This window comes from Lingula anatina, chromosome 3 (assembly GCF_051362555.1).
Source record: "Lingula anatina isolate TDL-2025a chromosome 3, LinAna3.0, whole genome shotgun sequence".
NCBI lineage: Eukaryota > Metazoa > Brachiopoda > Lingulata > Lingulida > Lingulidae > Lingula > Lingula anatina.
In genome coordinates, this window is record NC_141769.1 from 16,957,754 (window position 1) to 16,977,268 (window position 19,515).

At 36.3% G+C, this 19,515-nt stretch overlaps 2 protein-coding genes across 3 annotated transcripts; one reads left to right on the plus strand and one right to left on the minus strand.

Annotated features, from left to right (window-relative positions):
- Nucleotides 1-3,712: 3,712 nt before the first annotated feature.
- On the minus strand, nt 3,713-13,874 carry LOC106166472 (kelch-like protein 26). Its single transcript, XM_013545042.2, has 9 exons — nt 13,745-13,874; nt 12,685-12,809; nt 10,886-11,939; nt 10,434-10,579; nt 9,810-9,918; nt 9,106-9,279; nt 8,692-8,820; nt 8,058-8,148; nt 3,713-4,316 (listed from the first exon to the last, which is right to left on the minus strand). Exons 2-9 carry the CDS (start codon nt 12,799-12,801, stop codon nt 4,235-4,237), a joined length of 1,902 nt encoding a protein of 633 aa, XP_013400496.2. The 5' UTR covers nt 12,802-12,809; nt 13,745-13,874; the 3' UTR covers nt 3,713-4,234.
- A 172-nt stretch (nt 13,875-14,046) lies between these two features.
- LOC106158552 (methionine adenosyltransferase 2 subunit beta) lies at nt 14,047-17,885 on the plus strand. 2 transcript variants are annotated; one of them, XM_013534606.2, is made up of 6 exons: nt 14,047-14,198; nt 14,639-14,827; nt 15,183-15,297; nt 15,797-15,949; nt 16,379-16,572; nt 16,821-17,885. In XM_013534606.2, exons 2-6 carry the CDS (start codon nt 14,645-14,647, stop codon nt 17,079-17,081), a joined length of 906 nt encoding a protein of 301 aa, XP_013390060.2. In that variant the 5' UTR covers nt 14,047-14,198; nt 14,639-14,644; the 3' UTR covers nt 17,082-17,885. The 2 variants fall into 2 exon arrangements, with proteins under 2 accessions (XP_013390060.2, XP_013390068.2); XM_013534614.2 differs by having other exon boundaries at nt 14,049-14,198; nt 14,642-14,827.
- Nucleotides 17,886-19,515: the final 1,630 nt, after the last annotated feature.

Here is a 19,515-nt window from a genome sequence, read left to right on the forward strand (position 1 = left end):
AACCTGGTTTGCGTGTTGATTTACCAGAGGGCCAGTCGTCTGGTTTGGATATTTTTACTTTGTTTGTGGATGACATCGACTATGAGACCATGGCAGAAGAGACATTTCATTATGCTAATGATTTTTTACAGCAGAACGAAGCTACGTTAAAGCCAACTTCCGAGATTCGGAAACTGGGTCAAAACAAAAATGGCCGAAATGAAAGTTTTCATCGCCATGACTATTGCTATGGGGATCGTTGTACAGCTGGATCTTTCAGAATATTGGACAACTTCAACAGTAAATTCTACGACTTTTTTCTCTTCCTGTATGTCAAAAGATCGTTTTTGGCTGCTAATGCGATTCTATCATCTAGCAAAGAACTTTGAGCAAACAAGAAAGGGGTACCTCATAAAATTTTTAACACTTAAGTCAGCAAAGGGAAACAATTTACAATGAACAATGGGACTCTTTTAATCACCAAATATCATAACAGAAAAGTTGTACATCTCATTTCCACAATACAACAGGCTGCAACGACATGCACTAGAAGAAACATCCCAGGCACAAATACACCCATCGTAGTACCATCCATAGTCAGAGAATATAATAGATTCATATGGGGAGTGGACTGCTCTGACCAAATGGTGTCATATTCTACATTTAATGCCAGGACAATGAAATGCAGACATGCTGAAACTGTTGGTCTGATCTGTAGGACCATCAAAATTTGTCTGGACCAGTAAAAAATTGGACTTGGTCGGAACAAAGGACTGTCCAGATTTTTAAGAGCCGCCATGTTGAATTTACAGTCATCGCTCGACGCACTTCACAAATAAATTTCTATCCAAGCCATAGCGTTTTTCTTTCATTTACTAATTGAACAAAAGGTTAAAGTCGATTGCATCTTGTCACAAATAACATACAAATGTACGCTAGCCAATAGTAGTATCCGTTTCAATCGAATGTAAGGGTTTTCCCCGAGCTACGGAACTCTCCACTGCTTGGAGGATGATTTACGATCAAACATGTCTGTATTTTTGAAGTGGATGGAGGGTGCGAAGCCCAGCAAGAGAGTAACCCCAAAGCCCAGTTCAGCCAATAAAAACTAAGAGTTGAATAGAAAAGAGAGAAAGTTTGAGGAGAGATGAAAAGTAAGTGCTATGCAAGTAAAAGAGGTGGTTTATAGGAACTGAACTGAACACGTGTTTTTATTTACTTATTTATTTTGGTTTGAAGTCGAAGTTAATCAAATTCAATGTAATTTTGGGAAGCTTTAAATCTCCTTTCAACTTTAGGCAACTCACAGCGGTAGTTCCAAGCTGACAGTGTCAGCAAGACGAGAAGCAGGAACCCTTAGGGCAAAGAAATGCAGGTAAGATTTCTCCCTTTTTAATTTTTTTGCTTTACCTCTTCTTCTCTAGGTTAAGAAACGGACTTTTTGAGCATCTATGATACTCTTCAAGGGGAGTCACACCAGTGAGATTATGTGGAAAAACTTAGAGGGGTAAAAGTTAAAAACACTGTATGGTCAGACAGGTACTTTCATTGATAGACAAGGGGTGAATTTTGTGCAGAATTTTTTCCATGCTCTATTTTTTGTCCAAAGAAAAAGGATGAGTGCAGATAACCATTGGCAAAGTGTCCATCGTCAAATTTATAAAATAAATTGCTGTTCTAAAGTTTATGCATATATATATGTTGCATGAAAAAATATTATTTGTTTTGAGGCATAGTTACTTAGTATTTAAATTAGTTGTGTGTGTGTGTGTGTGTGTGTGTGTGAGGGGGGGGGGGATAGCCAGATTTACCTGTTGTATGCAGTCCAATGAATCAGAGCAACTTGTTTCAGCATATACAAATGATTTTTTTTCTAATGACACATTCTGTGGTATAAAAAAAAAAAAAAATAGAAGTTAAAAATTTGTGTTGTGGCATGAGTAAATGCCTCATATATTGTCATGCTGGCATCACAACTTCCTCTATGTAGACAGTGGGTGCTGTGCTGAAGGTGGAAAGAAGATAAACCTCTAGACGGGGTTTTCTTAGTAGCCAGATCTGCAAGTCAGACTAGATATCAAGTTTCATGCAGCAACTGGCAGCAGGAGTGACCATAGATGCACACCAGCTGTATCCTCTTTTTATGCCCCGGATGTCATCTGCCATTTTTGAATGGGACAGCACAGATGTGGAAGCTTTGCTATCAGCCATGAAGTCCCAGCTGGCTCTTGGTAGCAGAGAAGACCTTATGAAACACCTCCAAAATTAGGAGCTGGCTCTCCACTGCAGAAGACGCACTAGAGGTGTACAGACCACCACAGAATGAATTGACCAACTGATCCAGGAGTTCAGTGGACCACAGGAGTGAGACAGCCTGGGCCTTCGTGTGCTTGACAAATCAAGAATCGATGCCATCCGGGAGGGCCAAAAAGTCATCCAGGACCCTCAAGATGTAAAGCTCTACCAAGTGTGTGGGAGTGTTAAGAGGGGATTGATTCTAAAGAATACAGGTGTGTCAGAGCATCCACCAGCCTAGAATCATTCCACTTACACCTGAACAGATTCATTATAGGCAAGTCAATTATACATGATAATTTTGATGAATGGATGTCTATACTATATGTATGTATGTATGTATGTATGTATGTATGTATGTATATCTTCATATAAAGTGTAATTGAAGTTTAGGATTTTGAGGGGATTGATTCTATAGAATTACAGGTGTGTCAGAGCATCCACCAGCCTAGAATCATTCCACTTACACCTAAACAGATTCATTCCAGGCAAGTCAATTATACATGAAAATTTTGATGAATGGATGTCTGTACTATATGTATGTATCTATGTATGTATGTTTATCTTCATATTAAGTGCAACTGAAGTTTAGGATTTTGATGAATTTTCATAATGCATTTATAGAATAGCTGTTAAGGTGAACTCTTGGGAGTAGACTATCTACTCAGACTGGGGAGCCACTGCAAGACCCATCCCATGTGCAGATGGACAGTCTCCACGAGGATGTCGAGGAAATAAAAGAGGAGGATGAGGGCTTTGCAGATGATCTGACAGTTGGCATGCTAGTGGAGGAAGCAAAACAACCACATCCCATGTCTCTTGCAGAAGAGGTGTTGAACAGTGTGACAGAGAAGGTGTTGATTGAGCAGCTGAGGGAACTAGCTGAGGAGCTGTTGAGACCCCTCACCCCTGAGGACACAGAGTCAGCAGAAGAAACAACATAGTCTGGACAACAAGGCCCAAGGTCTTATAAGGAGATATTGTGATGTTGGAGTCACACCTCCCAAGCTCCTCTATGTTGTCATAAGATGGTAAGAAGACCAGCCTTCACATGCGGTTTTATCAATGACCAGATTTGCAGGTCTTGTTTGCTTAATAGCTAAACACCATTTGAAGTGCCAGTCAGGATAAAATTTAGTTCTCTTAGAAAACAATTTCATGTGCTGATCAGAGTAGTGCAAAACATACTTATCTGATAGTCTAGGAATTGAAGGAGAAACATGAAATTTATAACCCCAGTAGAAGTGTTATCCTGTGTTTCCGAGTAAGTGAGAATGGAATGGTCCAGAAAAGCAAAGGGAAAAGACGGGGACTTATCTTTTGTGCTTACCTTTTTCACGAAGGAAATTCAAACATCAGCCAATTGTCCCTGCTCATGGTTGAAATTAGCCAAGAGGTGACCTCAACAAAGGTCAATAATTGAATAAACTACCTAAACTACGATTACGTGATGGATACATATTAATGAGTACATATGTCACTGACATATATTTATGACACAAAAACCATTGCGTACTCACATACTTTCTACTTTCAAAACTTCACTATGCATGCATGGAAACATTCTTGGGGTGAGGGGGGCAGTCAAATAACAAAGCACAATGGGATATCATGATAGCAATCGGCTGCTTTTGATCTTAATATACTTAACACAATAAAATTAATTTTACTTTTTATGTGCAATATCAAAATAACTTTCCAAGGAGTTTTAAAATCATTTCTAACTTAAAATTATGTTCTCTTTTTCAACTTTGTTTTTACTTTACTTTTCAATTATAGAAAATTGAAAAGTAAATTATTCATTTTTTGTCATTCTAAATTATGAAAAATTAAAAAGTTTATCTTTAGTCTCCCAGCAAAACATTTGTGGCAGTGGTAAGTCACCACAGACTGGACTAAACTGTTCTCTAATGGTGATATTTTTACTCTGCTGGAGGGTTGTCTCTGTGTGTGATTATGGCTAAAGTCCATTCTGAAGGTTTAAGACAGCTATAGCATCCTGGACCTCATGATCCTCCTCATCACTTCCTGGTTCTGAGCCACTGGAAAAAAATGAGAAAACAATTACCCTTTGAACATCACGTTACATTGTTTTTGAAATAAATGATTTAACTCTAAAGATACTGACTAGATAATCAGAGAGGCGATACCACCTCTGGGTATTGTAGCACCAGCTGTAGTAAGCGCATTCGTATGGAAAAAAAAAAAAAAAACAAGGCAGCAAAGCTGTCAAATGTACAGACAGTAAACAGTAAATAAAGATGCAAAATAGGTCATATTGTCAATTTTGATGCAATAATAAATAATGCTTATAATACACTGTCAGTCAACACTGAATTTTAATCATGCACAACAGGTAACATGGTCAATAACAGGAGCAAACCCAGGGATATTTTCTGACAGCATTCCAAAGTATCTATGTTGATCCATCCTCCATTTTGATGGTCTTCCAACAGAAAAAAATAGATACCAGTCAATATAAACTTAATAACCTGACCGTCTTCCGGAAGACCCAGAAGATGGTCTCAATCCACCCCTTCAATAAGATTACAGCTTCAGGACCATGAGAGACCAAAGTCACATGATGAAAGTCTCAATATTTGAAAAATGATGATAGTGCATAAAATAATATTATATAATGTTTAAAGACATAAAAAACAATACAATTGCTTATGTGGAAATACAGAAAATGTGTAGAGCCTCGAGTGGATGAGAGTTAAAAAGTCGCAAATGCAAGTATTTGAGAAAAAATTGTAAAGGAAAACATAACAAAACTAGAAAACCACAGAGAGTGCAGACCTCTTCCAAGGCAGCAATTGTTGATTATTATTGATTATTGATTGATTATTGAGCCAGACCACCACTAAAAACTAATCATTATCCTCTTTGGCCCAATTCTGACAGTTCCTAAAAATTTCAGCAAAATCGGTCACTAACTTTTTGAGTTATGTTGATGACAGACAAACAGGGGTGAAAATATAACCTCCTTGGCAGAGCCTGAGGTAAATATAATTCCAATGAAGCTGCTATTCAAACTTTTAATCTTCGATTATATATAAATATATATATAATATATTATATACCGGTATATATATAATAACCTGCATAATTATCACTGCTTCCTTATTATTAATCTAGCAGAGAGCTTCACTTTTGGGAGTTTACAAGGAAATATCAACAAGTGTGCTTTATGTAATCTCATTTAATGGTCTATCAATTAGGCAAATGACTTTATAACTCAGAAATTAGCTAAGTGATACCCAAGGGATATTAACAGACTGACCCTCTCAAAGGTCTTTCAGGCCCATAAGTCACATCTTAAGAAAAGCACAAAACAATAATGCACAAAATAGGAGACTACCAATTCTGATGCAATAATACATGTTTTACTGCACAGTCAACATAAAATTTTAACTATACACAACAGGTAACACCGACGAAAGTAAAAGGATAAGGCTTCAGGCCCATCAGAGTTCAAGTTTATACTTAGAAAGTGTCAGAATGAGAAAAATGGAAATTTCACACAAAATTGCATGGATTCAATAATAAAAGAATTGACCAATTGACCTGGCTTTCTAATTTGAACTGCATGCCAATCCTAAAAATCATACTTGTATGTTAAAAATAATAATAAGTAACAGTTTTCTTTTCATAATGTTTGCAGTAGCAGTGTAAAAAGATTTTTGTCAATTTTGATGTAACATTACATAATAAACTATAGAATAATTATCACCAATTTTTTATTATTGACTATAAATAGCATGGACATGTAGAAAATTTGATTACCATTCCATGGGAGCTCCGAGTCCCACAATGAATATGCCAAAAAGATAATAATGAATATTTTACTAAAATGTATAACTTCCAGAAAAAGAAGCCAATTAGACTGCTTTTCCAACTCAGGCTGCATTTTAGTCCTGTGTTTCTTTTTTGAAAGTTTGACAGTCATAAGTAACATGGTTTTCCCATAATGGTCATCATGGCAGCAGCACCAAAAATTGTGTTTTCTTCTATTTTGATGCAACATTACATAATGGTTAACAGCATAATGACCATCAATTTTTAATAATAAAATATATGTATAATGAATACTCAGAAAATGTGACTAGCATGGGTCTTCAAGCCTGTGGAGGTTCTAAGTCACACCCTGAAAATGCCATAAGTGAAAAATCAAATTTTCACAAAAAAACTGTTTAATTGTTAGAAAAATTTACCAAACAGACTGCATTGCCTATTGAAGCTATATTTTAGTCCCATGTTTCTTTCCTGTAAGTTTGAGAACAGTAAGTGACATGATTTTCCTTAAATGGTCATCATGGGAGCAGTGCCCAAAATAGGTGTTTCTTCAAATTGTGATGCAATATTACATAATGTTTAACAGCATAATGACCATCAATTTTTAATCATAAAATATTAGTATCATGGATATTCAGAAAATGTGACTAGCAAAGGTCTTCAGGACCAAAGAACTTCAAAGTCACATCTTAAAAATGCCAAAATGTAAACAAGACAGCACTGTTCTGAAATGGGTTTATTTCCATTTTTAACATTTTTTAAACATAAAACAAAATAAACAGTTTGTTGCCATTTTATATGACCAACTAAGAAAATTGATGAGATGGGAAAAATATCAATAGAACAGTGTTAAATGTCCAATTTCCTCCATTCTGAGATTCTGAACATAGTGGATGATTGAATCTGACAAACTGCAATGATATGAGTTTATTTCCATTTTTGACACTTCATTACACAATACACAACATTAAGTTTACCATCATTTTTACATAATCAACTGACAATGTTGTAAAGATGCAGGAAATATCAAACAAACACTTTTACGTATCTTATTAGTTAAATAATGAGACTGTTAACATGCCTAAGAATTGAATCTGAGGAAATATGAAAAAACAGCATAACTTCTAAAATAATGGCCTGATTATGCTGATTTTCATACTCAAGCTATGTTTTAGTAAGATTGACCACTCCTGTGAGTACAATGACAATTGGCCTATCTGTTTTTCTTATATTGTGTTATCAGTGTTGCATATATGCTGAAAAAAATGAAAAAACAGCATAACTTCCATAAAAGTGGCTCTATCATGCTGATTTTCGAACTTGACCTGCATATTATAAATACTCATCATTCTGTAAGTTTCAAACCAAAAGGTAAAACCGTTTTCCACTTATCGTGTTTACGGTATTACATATATGCTGAAAAAAGTGAAAAAAAAGCATAACTTCCCTAAAAATGACCCGATCATGCTGATTTTCGAACTTGACCTGCGGATTATGAATATTCATCAGTTCTGTAAGTTTCAAGCCAAAAGGTAAAACAATATTCCACTTATCGTGTTTACGGTGTTGCATATATGCTGAAAAAAGTGAAAAAACTGCATAACTTCCCTAAAAATGGCCCGATCATGCTGATTTTCGAACTTGACCGGCGTATTATGAATATTCATCAGTTCTGTAACTTTCAAGCCTAAAGGTAAAACGGTTTTTCACTTATCGTGTTTACGGTTAAAGTGCACGCCAACGGCGACGGCGACGGCGACGACAGACGCAGATGACGGCTATATGTACAGACACATCTGTGTCTGTACATAAAAAAAGGGACACTACCTCCAGTGTTGTGCTTGACAAGCTCTACAAAAAGCTATAACCAAGAGTTCTCATTTTTTGTAGAAAATGACAATATATAACAAAATTGTGGGGGAAATATAAAAAGTTAAATCAAATTATTCCATATTTACAAAGAAATCAGTCTGTCTGTCTCTACTTACCTTGGCCACACATTATAAGCATCCATTACACTGTCAGTGTCCTCCTGGCCATTCTCTGTCATTTTCACAGTAAGTGCACAACAACCAAAGCCTGGAGAATAGTAGACCAACAATCAAAGACTATTCTTGGCCACTGTCATGCTGTGTGAACATGTGTGTGCATATGTGTTTGTACGTGTATGTGCACCTGCTTCTTTGTACGAGTAGCTTTGTGTGTGCACATCCATGCTCACTTGTGTCCCTGTTTGTGTTCGAGTATCCTTGCATGTATGTGTGTATCCCTTTTTGTATGTGCATGTGAATACATGCACATGCATGTTTGCTCGGGTGCATTCTGCTTGGTACATTGTGAGTGTAACCATGCATTCTAAAGCACGAAGTGTGGAGTGATAGGGACCATTTCCAGACCCTATCGTCCTAACTGTGGATTGATCTATCTCAAAGGGGATTCTCCCTAAACTGCAATCAACTTAAACAGCTAAGATGTCTGTCATGCCTACTAAGTTGCTAGCGGGTAATTAATTATTGTTTAGCACTTAGGCTGAAAACAATTTAGCAAAAAAAAAAAAAAAAACCTTGGAGATGGATCGATCCTGTTAGACTGATCTGGGTATGGGAACCCAGTCATACTTACTCCCTAAAGGTGTTGGTAAGGAACCATACAGTGTCCACTTGTCCAGCTCTGGATCGTACTGTTGGATGGACTGAAGGTGATCCTGTACAGAGTTAACACCTCCAAGAATCAGCAGCTTTTCCTCCAGCACTGAAATGTGAACAAGGGCCTGTTTACTTGATATGCATGTCTCTCACAGTTAGTCAAAAAGATTCTGGGTAGAAAGCCACAAAATTCTGATATGGATTCTAGAGACTTTCACCAAGTACCATTTTCCCAAAATAATTTTAGACCATAAGTCTAACTTAACTTTTAGGCCAAATTATTAATCTGCTTTGGCCCTATATAAATTCTTAACAGTCCACTCATTGAAGTTTTTGAATGAGAGAGAGAGAGAGAGAGAGAGAGAGAGAGGAGGGCATGGCTGCCACTCACCAACAGCTGCCATATAACTTGTATCATTTCTGAGTGGTGAAATATAAGTCCACTGGTTAGTACTAGGGCTGTAAGCTTCCACCGTGATCAGGCACCTCGGGGATTGATCATCCATACGACCCCCACACACTATAAGCCTGTCTCCAACCTTGGTCATTGTATGGCCCAACCTGCCTGCAAAGCATTTATATCAGCAAAAATGACCATTAGCTTGGTAGTTGGATGACAATTATCAAACACAAGACAAAAACTTTCATATCGTCAGCTGACATTTATAAGAAGGTCCTGGCCGCTATACCACCTAGCAGTCAGTGAGTAACAACATCTGCTCACATCAGTCTGATGAAGGCCCATGTCCAGGTTGGCCATAAGCTAACGGTATGAAAGTTTTTCGGCTTGTATTCGATAATTTTCATTTATGAAGCATTTATATCATTTTGTTATCAAGTACTAGGGAACTTGCATCTAAAATGTTTCACATATTATCTTCCAAAGTTATTGATTGTAAAAAGGTTTTTGTCATCAATGAATTTTCATTCAGTCATTAGTTGGTTTACTTATCTCCTTGTTTGTCCATTGGTTTCATTCTTTATTGTCCCCAGTATATTTTATTTATTGTAAGCATTAGGGTTAATATTTTCAAACATGTCATTATTTTAGACAGACAAATCAAAACTTCAGCAAAAGTTCATCGCAGCACCAACCTGTCAACATTTTGTTGGCTGTACTCCACCTGTTGGTCTCTGGATCATACACTTGCACCTTGTCTGTTCCAACATCACTGTTACCTTCTATCCCACCACTGACATACATCTGGAGATGAAAAGATAAGAAAATAAGACTGGGTTCCCACAAACCTATCACACAAGCAGGGTTGATCTAACTCTGAGGGGATTCTCACTAAATTGCACTCAGTTTAGGCGGCTTAAATGTCTGTCATGCACACTTAAGCTGCTAGGGAGGTTATTAACTTTCATGCATGTTTAAAGTAAATGCTACTTAGTGAAAAGCCTCTCGGAGATAGATCGATCCTGCTAGTACGATAGGGTATGGCAATGGTCCCTAATTGGATATGTATTCCTGATTTAGCCTTTTATCTAAAAAAAAAAGGTGAGATAAACATCATGTTGACGAGTACAGTTTAAGAAAATGGTATAAACTACCCAATGCATTTGATGCAATCACTTTTTACTGTTTGGGACACCAGCGCCCACTAGCAAAAAGCTGAAACAATGTCAGGTAAAAGAATACAATTTTGCAAGCCCCACTTCAATTCTACTGGCATATGGGGTGAGTGTCACAGAGTGTAAGACTCATAAATTCCTTACTTTGTTCTGACACTCGGCAGCAGCATGGTCAATTAAAGATGAGGGAAGAGACGTCACATATTCCCACACCTCTTCTCTCATGTTGAATCTCTCTACTGATGACAAAAAAGCATCATGGCCCATTCCTCCTGCTACATACAGAAAGTCTGAAAGAATTAGAAACAAACGAATGGTAAGTGCAACAAAAAGATCATCCAAAATTTTCCCTTTTTTCAAACAGTACTGTTACAGTAGTTTTAAACAATTTAATCTTGATATTTTTCATTAAATTTTTTTCTTTTCTTATTTTGAGCCACACATCTACCACTTCAAAGAATCTTGAAATTGAATTTGTATAACTTTCAAAAACTCGAGCATATAGGCAACAAATCACTTTCACATAAGAAGATATAAAACATCACGATGGCCCCATATTTATGGCACGAGCATACTAAGATCAATCTGCGACCCACCTCCAATGCGCACTGCAGCATGATGTGCCCTATCTTCCAACATGTACGGCATATCCCACAGGGCAAATCCCCCAGGCACAAACAGCTTCACCTCATTTGTGGGGAACTTCTGAGCCTGAGGCAGGGTCACCCAGGAGTACAGATACCCACCGATGAGAATCCCAAAGTCATTCACCTCCATGAAAACACAGTGAGACCTGGAATCAAATGTCCCGACGACTCCTAAAGGAAACCATCGCTGATTGTCCAGGTGGAAGTAGTGATTATGGGTGTAACCTACCAGTGTTCCCGCAAGTTCGTCCCCGTAGGAATACATGATATGATGCTCCCCGCCTATTTGGACCAAAGTTTTGCGTGTGTAGCGGACGCGCGTTCTGTTGCACTGGTAGAGATGTTTTCTTGATGCATTCTGCATGTAATTGCTTGCATAGTTCAGGATTTCCATGCAGCCATTAATGTTTGATTTAAATGGCTCCCTTTCCTGTGCATACTCTATGGTTGGCCAGCCATCTAAAGTAAACCTGATTTTTTCAAATACACTGTGAGCAACATTTTTCCTGGCTTCAGGGTCATGATCATACCATCTCAAAGCACACTTCAACAATCTAGCCTCAGTAGTGGTTTTCAAAGAATCATCCGCCAGGTAATCAGCCAGTGTTTTGGCATCTAACTTAAGAAACTGTTCTGTTTGTGAAAACTCATAAAAATTATCCAGAATATACTTTTTCTTATACTGGTTCACTTTCACCAAACCATGTGTCTCGGCAAGAGCTGATAATTTTTCAGCGTTATCGAAAGTTATGTTCGATTTTAGAAACGATGAACAAAGTTCCATAGCAGATGTCATCTGCAGAAAGCTTGCAACTGACAGAACATTTTCTATGTTGTCTAAATTCAAGTGTAGTTTCCCTGAGTAAGCAAAATTGATGAGTTGTCTCATGGCCATTGTGTCAAGACCATCAAGCTGCAGCACGCTGCTCCTGCTCTCGCGCATTCCGTGTGTGAACAATGCCCTGAAGTAGTCGCTACATCCTGCCAATACTACCTTGTGAACCTTTCACAAAAGAAAAAAAATTCTTTAAATACTTCAACAAATAATTCATTAAAGGTATATTACACACTTGAAAATGTCTTTAAGTTTTACTTTCATGTCTAAATGACCCAGCTGCACAAATTATTATAGTTAAACCATAAATATAATATAAAATTCCTTTAAGGCCCCATTCAGAATAGGGGACTACTAGTGAATAGTCTGAGGGTCAAAAATGGCCAATCACTTGTCAATGAATACTTCCCCATGGGACTTTATAGTGTTTATTAGCAGACTAGACAGCAAGCTTTGTAGTGGGTGACCATATTTCACCTTCGGACTAGTTAGTCCCTCATTCTGAATGGCCCCTTACTAAAGTATCTGATGTTGAATGATATTTTCTTTTGAAGTGTCACACAGACTATGGTATGACCAAAACTGAATAATGAATTAGAAAGAGTACAAAACATCAAATCTAAGTGCGGGAATGGGTCTTGCAATGTTTCTATGTAAGGGAAATTGCTTTTTTGACAAAGAAAAATTGATTTGGTGCCAAAAGCCTGGATAGGATACATTTCAGAGTAAGAACAAGGTAGACAAACATTATAAACATAACAATTACTGAAATTTTAGTCTAAGTTCAGAATATTGTTTTTGTACAAACGTTATAAGAATAAATGTATCACCAATAACGTGATCAATGACATAAATTAAAAATTCTCCATAAATTTTACATTGCTAATATATTTTGACAATGTTAATGACTTACCTCAAACTTCTCTTCATTCACCTTGAGCACATAGTCACACAGAAGTCTCTCTTGATAGAACTCTCCTAGCCTGGACAGAAGAAACTGACCATACTGGCCCTGATCCCCAGTGGACATGGTCAAAGCTGAAATAGTAGACGATCAATTTTTGGGTGGCAGCCCTAAAGGGTCCACTATTCAGAGGGTTCCCTTTTCAGAAAACTAAAGGAGCTTTCGAAGGTCTTTCATTCCGAAGGTTTGAGGGTCTGCTATTCCAAATGTCCATTATTCTGAAGGTCTGCTATTCCAAAAAACTTTATTGATGTTATAGCTGAGCTTAAACCAAGGACGTGTAAATTGCAATTATTGTAATTAGGGGGGGCGTCTCGATAGTCCGAAGGTTCTTTGGTCCAAAAAACGGTAACATTTTCATCAGTTTTTTAATCAAGGGTTCATTGGTCCGAAGGTTCTGTAGTGAACATTCGGACCAATGAACCTTCAGACTATTGAACCTTCGGACTATTGCTACGGCCCCGTAATTAGTACAAGTCCTTGCTTAAATGAATTGTATTTGCTGCAAAATTGGGGCACACTTTTAATAAAAATGGATTTTCTCAGGAAAACATGAAAAAAAAAATGTTGTAGGTCGTGTTACTCAATTTAAAAAATTCATGTTAATTCTTATGAATTGTTGTTAGTTACAAAGTTTTGAGATTATGACTCCAGGCTGCAAAATACATTTGGTGCAATGTAGGTTACGATATGGTTCATATCAATAAGATCTTCTTGTAGCCTGTAGACATATGCTCTCCTGTTCTATTTTGCAATTTGGTCGTGTACAGTCTCCTGGGAGAATTTTCTATCTTTGTGATGTTTTGCTCTTTCTGTCACTTCGGAATAGCGGACCCTCAGAGCAGCGAACCTTCGAAATAGCAGACCCCATGAAATATAGACGCGCACCCTAATTTTTTTTAATTTTGTGCACAGTTCACTATACATTCATAATTCAGCTGGGTTAAGTTGTTACTTGGCTCAGTTTTCAAAAGTTATTAATGCTAAATTCATATCTGGAACGGCTTACCTTCAAAGAAGAAAAGTCGGTTCCAAACCTTCGCCTAATGCTGTATCACAACACTAGAAGCCCCTGCACCACTCCAACCTCCCTGCTTCACGTTGTTGTTTTGGCTTGAATTGGGTCACTGTGTTTGCTGTGCGTGGTGCAGAGATTACTTTCGTATTCATGAAATTCGAAAATATTTGGTCCAAAATATTTGTACTGTGTAATTTTTTAAAAGAAAAGTTTTCTATACATTTTTATGGTTTATTCACGGTGCAGTATGTTCAAATTGCTATAAATGGTTATACTTATATAAATAACTACTTATTATTTGGCTTTGTACGTATTCAATTTCCGGCTACTTCCGCTTCAGACCGATCCTTTGAAAATAACCGGACCTTATTAAAATAGATTGGGATAAATTGCAAAAGAACACACCAAGGTTTAAAATATTTGCTTGGAATTATCTGAAATTACGGTATGTAGCTCTTTTCATGATAAAAATGGATGACATTTTGTTTTATAGGTGAAAAACGAGTCGCAAATCCATGTCACAAATCTTTCTTGTTGATCGTGCAGTTCTTGCATGGTAATCGCCCTGCTGATGTTTTACTTTCAAGATAATATAAATATGTTGATCTACTTTGTCTGACTCAAGGTACATTAATGCAGGTTTTAGTAACCTTTGTCTAGCGAAAAAAAAGCTGCAGCTGCTCACCATGTATAACTGAAACAAGCCAACGATTTACTGTGGAGTGTGGTATTTAATGTTATCCAAGGCATCTAAGTTTTGTTTTTGACTAAATGAAGCAAAGAAAGCAACTCCTACAGTGACCCTGCCACATCCTGTGTAAGATAATTTGATCTTTAGTCACATTTACTGTACATGTATTAATACGATTTCAAACCTTAATTTAGAAGGGCATGGAGAAGAAAGTTTTGATCACAGGAGCCTCGGGCTTGCTTGGTAGAGCAATCTACAGACTGTTTGAAGAAGACCCTACTTGGGAGGCCTTAGGTCTTGCATTCTCTCGAGCCAAGGGAAAACTGTGCAAGGTTGATCTCACAGATCCCCAGGCCTTAGAGAAAGTGGTGGATGAATTTAAAGTAAGTTTGTTGACCTGCTTATAATAATAATAATGATAATGATAATAATAATAATAATAATAATTCAGCCCTTGCTGTTGTGTAGGAACTTGCATAATTTGGATTTTGATTGTCTGATAAAAGGTTAATTTGAATGTTGCTAAATGTGATGACTTTAAAACAATAAGTGTTCATATTAGAAAATGGTGCCAGAGGTTAATAAAGTTATTTGTACTAGATTCATCAATGAATCGAATGTATTGCAATTCTGCAAACCCGCACACTAAACATTTTAGAAGATGCCAGTTACGTTGTATATTCAATCACAGTAGCAATTGGTTACCATCATTACAGTGTTTTGTTGGCTATTTTACAGCCAAGTTTCATCATCCACTCTGCCGCTGAAAGAAGACCAGACATGGTAGAGAAACAGGAGGAACAAACCAAGAACTTGAATGTGATGGCGACAAAGAATCTTTGCCAGGTTGCAGGTACTACTGTCCATCAGCAGCTTTTCATTTATTTTTTAAATTCCATTTAAAACTTTAAAAAGTAAACAGAAACATTGGTATTATATTTGTTTTCATTATTTATGAGATTCATGGATATTCAATAAAAATTATGGCACAAAGGCATAAAATTCAGCACCACCAAGAAAAGCGTGCACTCATGACGGCAGTCCAACCTGAAGTGATTAAATAAAAATAAATTAAATAAAATTAAATAAAAATTACGCATGAAGCATTAAAATTAGAAATGCTGTGATAAAAAAATATGAAACAGATAATGAAATGGTTTTGCCTTGAGTGATCTTTTAATTTTTGTGTTTTATCCTTTTATCCGGATTTGTAAGTGCCCCGTTCTGAATGCACTCTAAATTTCAAATCTTTTGATTTAATTTTGAGGTATTATTAACATAACATTTTTGGAGAAATATATTTATTCATATTGTTTGAATAAGTCGAGTTATTACGGTTACTATATTTTCAGTGAAGAACAATGCCTGGCTCCTTTACATGAGCACTGATTATGTGTTTGATGGGAAGTCGCCTCCCTACTCTGTTGATGCAAAACCCAACCCACTTAACAAGTACGGCCAGAGTAAGCTAGATGGAGAAAAAGTTGTGTTGGAATGTAATAAAGGTAAGCACAACTACCAGCTTCAGAAATTGAAACTTGAGGCAAGTCTGAAATGCTTTTTAAGGCGTTCAGGAGCCTTACTGAGCTAATGGATGGAGGGTGGCGATGGAAGGGTTAGAGGAGATGCATGGTGATTTATGGGGGCAAAGTGTAATGGGTGGATGAATGGTGACACAAGTAAAAAGTGACTGAATATTCTTGCACAAAAGAAAACTTGGAACATTCTAGTATATATTAGGCAAAGCCAATAATTATAATTTCATTTCTTTGATTAAATTGAATCTTCATTCTTTTTATTTTTTTTAGCATCTGCCATATTTTCTTTATCCCTTCAATTATTACAAATACATGTATTTGTAAGTTAATGCCTGGTGAACTGATTGAGCTTCAAAATGTTTTAAGAGAGGTCCATTTATTCCTTCTTCTTTTCAGATTTTGGAATTCTCCGTGTGCCAATTCTGTATGGAGAGCTAGAGTTCATAAAAGAAAGTGCAGTCACAGAATTATTCACAAAGTTAACCGACACAAGCAAGTCATTTGTTGTATCAGACTATGAGCAGAGGCACCCTACACATACCAGAGATGTGGCCAAAGTAATTCGGCAGATGCTAGAAAAGAAACTGGAGGTACGTACATATTAGTAACATGGCTATATTTCCTAAATGATCACATATGGGCACAGTTTGTGGTCAGAATAAATTCAAATTAGACATGTTGGCTTTTTCAGTAAGCTGTATAATGCTGTTACAGTATATTAAACAAGGAAGTAAATGAGAGTGCTGATTATACTTATTGAAATATAACATGTTGGCTAATTTATTCATGTCTTTATGTAATTTATTAATATTTGTCAATTAATATTGTTCATTATTAGGGGCAAGCACTATCAGGCGTTTTCCATTGGAGCGGGAATGAGAAAATGACAAAGTATGGCATGATATGTACCATGGCCAGTGTGTTTAACTTGCCCCACAGTCACATCCAGGGGGATAACCAGCCTACAGCAGGTGCCCCTAGACCCTATGATGCAGAACTGGACTCGAGTAGACTTCAGTCCCTGAACATTGGCAGCTATACCTTGTTTGGTAAAGGAGTACATGAATGCTTAGAGCCATTTTATAAGCAGAGTACTTAATGAGTGATGGTCAAAAATGTAACCGAGAATCAAAAGTTGTATATTGAATATTTGATTGGGTATAATAATATTATGAAATGTACAAATGGTTGTTTTTTAAACTTAAAAATGATTATATATGTATTTTAATAAATGACATAAAAAATTTAAGTGAATCATGGGAATTGATAATATGTTAGGTAACTCTAAAATGTTAAAGTTTACAGGGGTATTGTTTTCAGACTTAGCTTGATAACTGTTGTTAAAAATAGGCCACGAGACTTAATTGGCAACAGAAAAAAAGGGGTACATCAAATGGATGAATTTTTTTCTTTTTGATATTATTTAGTTACAGTGACTTTTCCAGCTCACCATTTTTTGTGGGTTTAACCCATGTGAATTTTAAAATATATATTGCAGGTTTTATTTCAGTTAAAGATTTTTGAATATTAACAGGGCTCTGTAACTCAAGAGCATTGCAAATTGCGAATAGCGCTATCAGCTTTTATTTCGAGGCTATTATATGGGGCGAGTAAATCCCAAGTTATGCGATAGAGACGTTTATGCTCCGTCGCAATTGGCGTTGCTTTTGAGTTGTGGAGCCCAGTCCTCACTGAAAAAGTAGGAAAATTGGCCAGTGGGTCCAGGGTACATGATTCACAAGAATGACCCAAATGACCCTGAAAAAGTCGGAAATCCTACAAAAGTTGGAAAAGTCTCATCAGTGCAAGATATAAAAATATTGGATGTTCACTTGGTAAAGTAACAAGGCAGCAAAGCTGTCAAATGTACAGACAAAAAACAGAAAATAAAGATGCAAAATAGGTCATTTTGTCAATTTTGATGCAATAATAAATAATGCTTATAATAGCACTGTCAGTCAACACTGAATTTTAATCATGCACAACAGGTACCATGGTCAATAACAGGAGCGAACCCAGAGATATTTTCTGACAGTATTCCAAAGTATTTATGTTGATCCATCCTCCATTTGTATGGTCTTCCAACAGAAAAAAATAGATACCAGTCAATATAAACTTAATAACCTGACCGTCTTCCGGAAGACCCAGAAGATGGTCTCAATCCACCCCTTCAGTAAGATTACAGTTTCAGGACCATGAGAGTTCAAATTCTCATGATGAAAGTCTCAATATTTGAAAAATGATGACAGTGCATAAAATAATATTACATAATGTTTAAAGACATAAAAAACAATACAACTGCTTATGTGGAAATATAGAAAATGTGCAGAGCCTCAGGCAGATGAGAGTTAAAAGTCACAAATGCCAGTGTTTGAGAAAAAATTAAAAAGGAAAACATAACAAAACTAGAAAAGCACTCCAAGAGCACAGACCTCTGCCAAGACAGCAATTGTTGATTATTATTGATTGATTATTGATCTGGACCACCACCAAAAACTAATCATTGTCCTCCTTGCCCACTTCTGACAGTTCCTGAAAATTTCATCAAAATAGGTCCGTAACTTTTTGAGTTATGTTGATGACAGACAAACAGGGGTGAAAACATAACCTCCTTGGCAGAGGTAAATATAATTCCAATGATGCTGCCATTCAAACTTTTAATCTTTATATATATATATATATATATATATATATATATATATATATATATATATATATATATAATAAAAACTTATTTGCAATATTAAACAAAATTTACCTGCATAATTATCACTGCTTACTTATTATTAATCTAGCAGAGAGCTTAACCTTTGGGAGTTTACAGGGAAATATCAACAAGTGTGCTTTATGTAATCTCATTTAATGGCCTATTAATGACTTTATAACTCTGAACTTAGCTAAGTGATACCCAAGGGAAATTTACAGACTGACCCTCTCAAAGATCTTTCAGGCCCATAAGTCACATCTTAAGAAAAGCACATAACAATAATGCACAACACTGATGCAATAATACATTATGTTTAACTGCACAGTCAACATCAAATTTTAATTATGCACAACAGGTAACACCAACGAAAGTAAAAGCATAAGGCTTCAGGCCCATCAGAGTTCAAGTTTATACTTTGAAAGTGCCAGAATGAGAAAAATGAAAATTTCACACAAAATTGCATGAATACAATGATAAAAGATAATCCAATTGAGCTGGCTTTCTAATTTGAACTGCATGCCAATCCTAAAAATCATACTTGTAAGTTAAAAATAATAATAAGTAACAGTTTTCTTTTCATAATGTTTGCAGTAGCAGTGCAAAAAGATTTTTGTCAATTTTGATGTAACATTACATAATAAATTATATAATAATTATCACCAATTTTTGATTATTGACTATAAATAGCATGGGCATTTAGAAAATTTGATTACTATTCGGCTTCATGTCCATGGGAGCTCTGAGTCCCACAATGAATATGCCAACACGATAATAATGAATTTTTCACTAAAATGTATAACTTCCAGAAAAAGAAGCCAATTAGACT

What these genes read in the sequence shown, in the direction of transcription:
- LOC106166472 (XM_013545042.2), bottom strand. Translation starts at nt 12,801, where the DNA reads ATGTCCACTGGGGATCAGGGCCAGTATGGTCAGTTTCTTCTGTCCAGG. An exon ending in TGAATGAAGAGAAGTTTGAG is followed by an intron (nt 11,940 to 12,684) that starts GTAAGTCATTAA and finishes CTTTTGTGAAAG; the next exon opens with GTTCACAAGGTAGTATTGGC. An exon ending in CTTACCAACACCTTTAGGGA is followed by an intron (nt 8,149 to 8,691) that starts GTAAGTATGACT and finishes ACTATTCTCCAG; the next exon opens with GCTTTGGTTGTTGTGCACTT.
- LOC106158552 (XM_013534606.2), top strand. Translation starts at nt 14,645, where the DNA reads ATGGAGAAGAAAGTTTTGATCACAGGAGCCTCGGGCTTGCTTGGTAGA. An exon ending in GAATCTTTGCCAGGTTGCAG is followed by an intron (nt 15,298 to 15,796) that starts GTACTACTGTCC and finishes CTATATTTTCAG; the next exon opens with TGAAGAACAATGCCTGGCTC. An exon ending in TGTGTTGGAATGTAATAAAG is followed by an intron (nt 15,950 to 16,378) that starts GTAAGCACAACT and finishes TCTTCTTTTCAG; the next exon opens with ATTTTGGAATTCTCCGTGTG.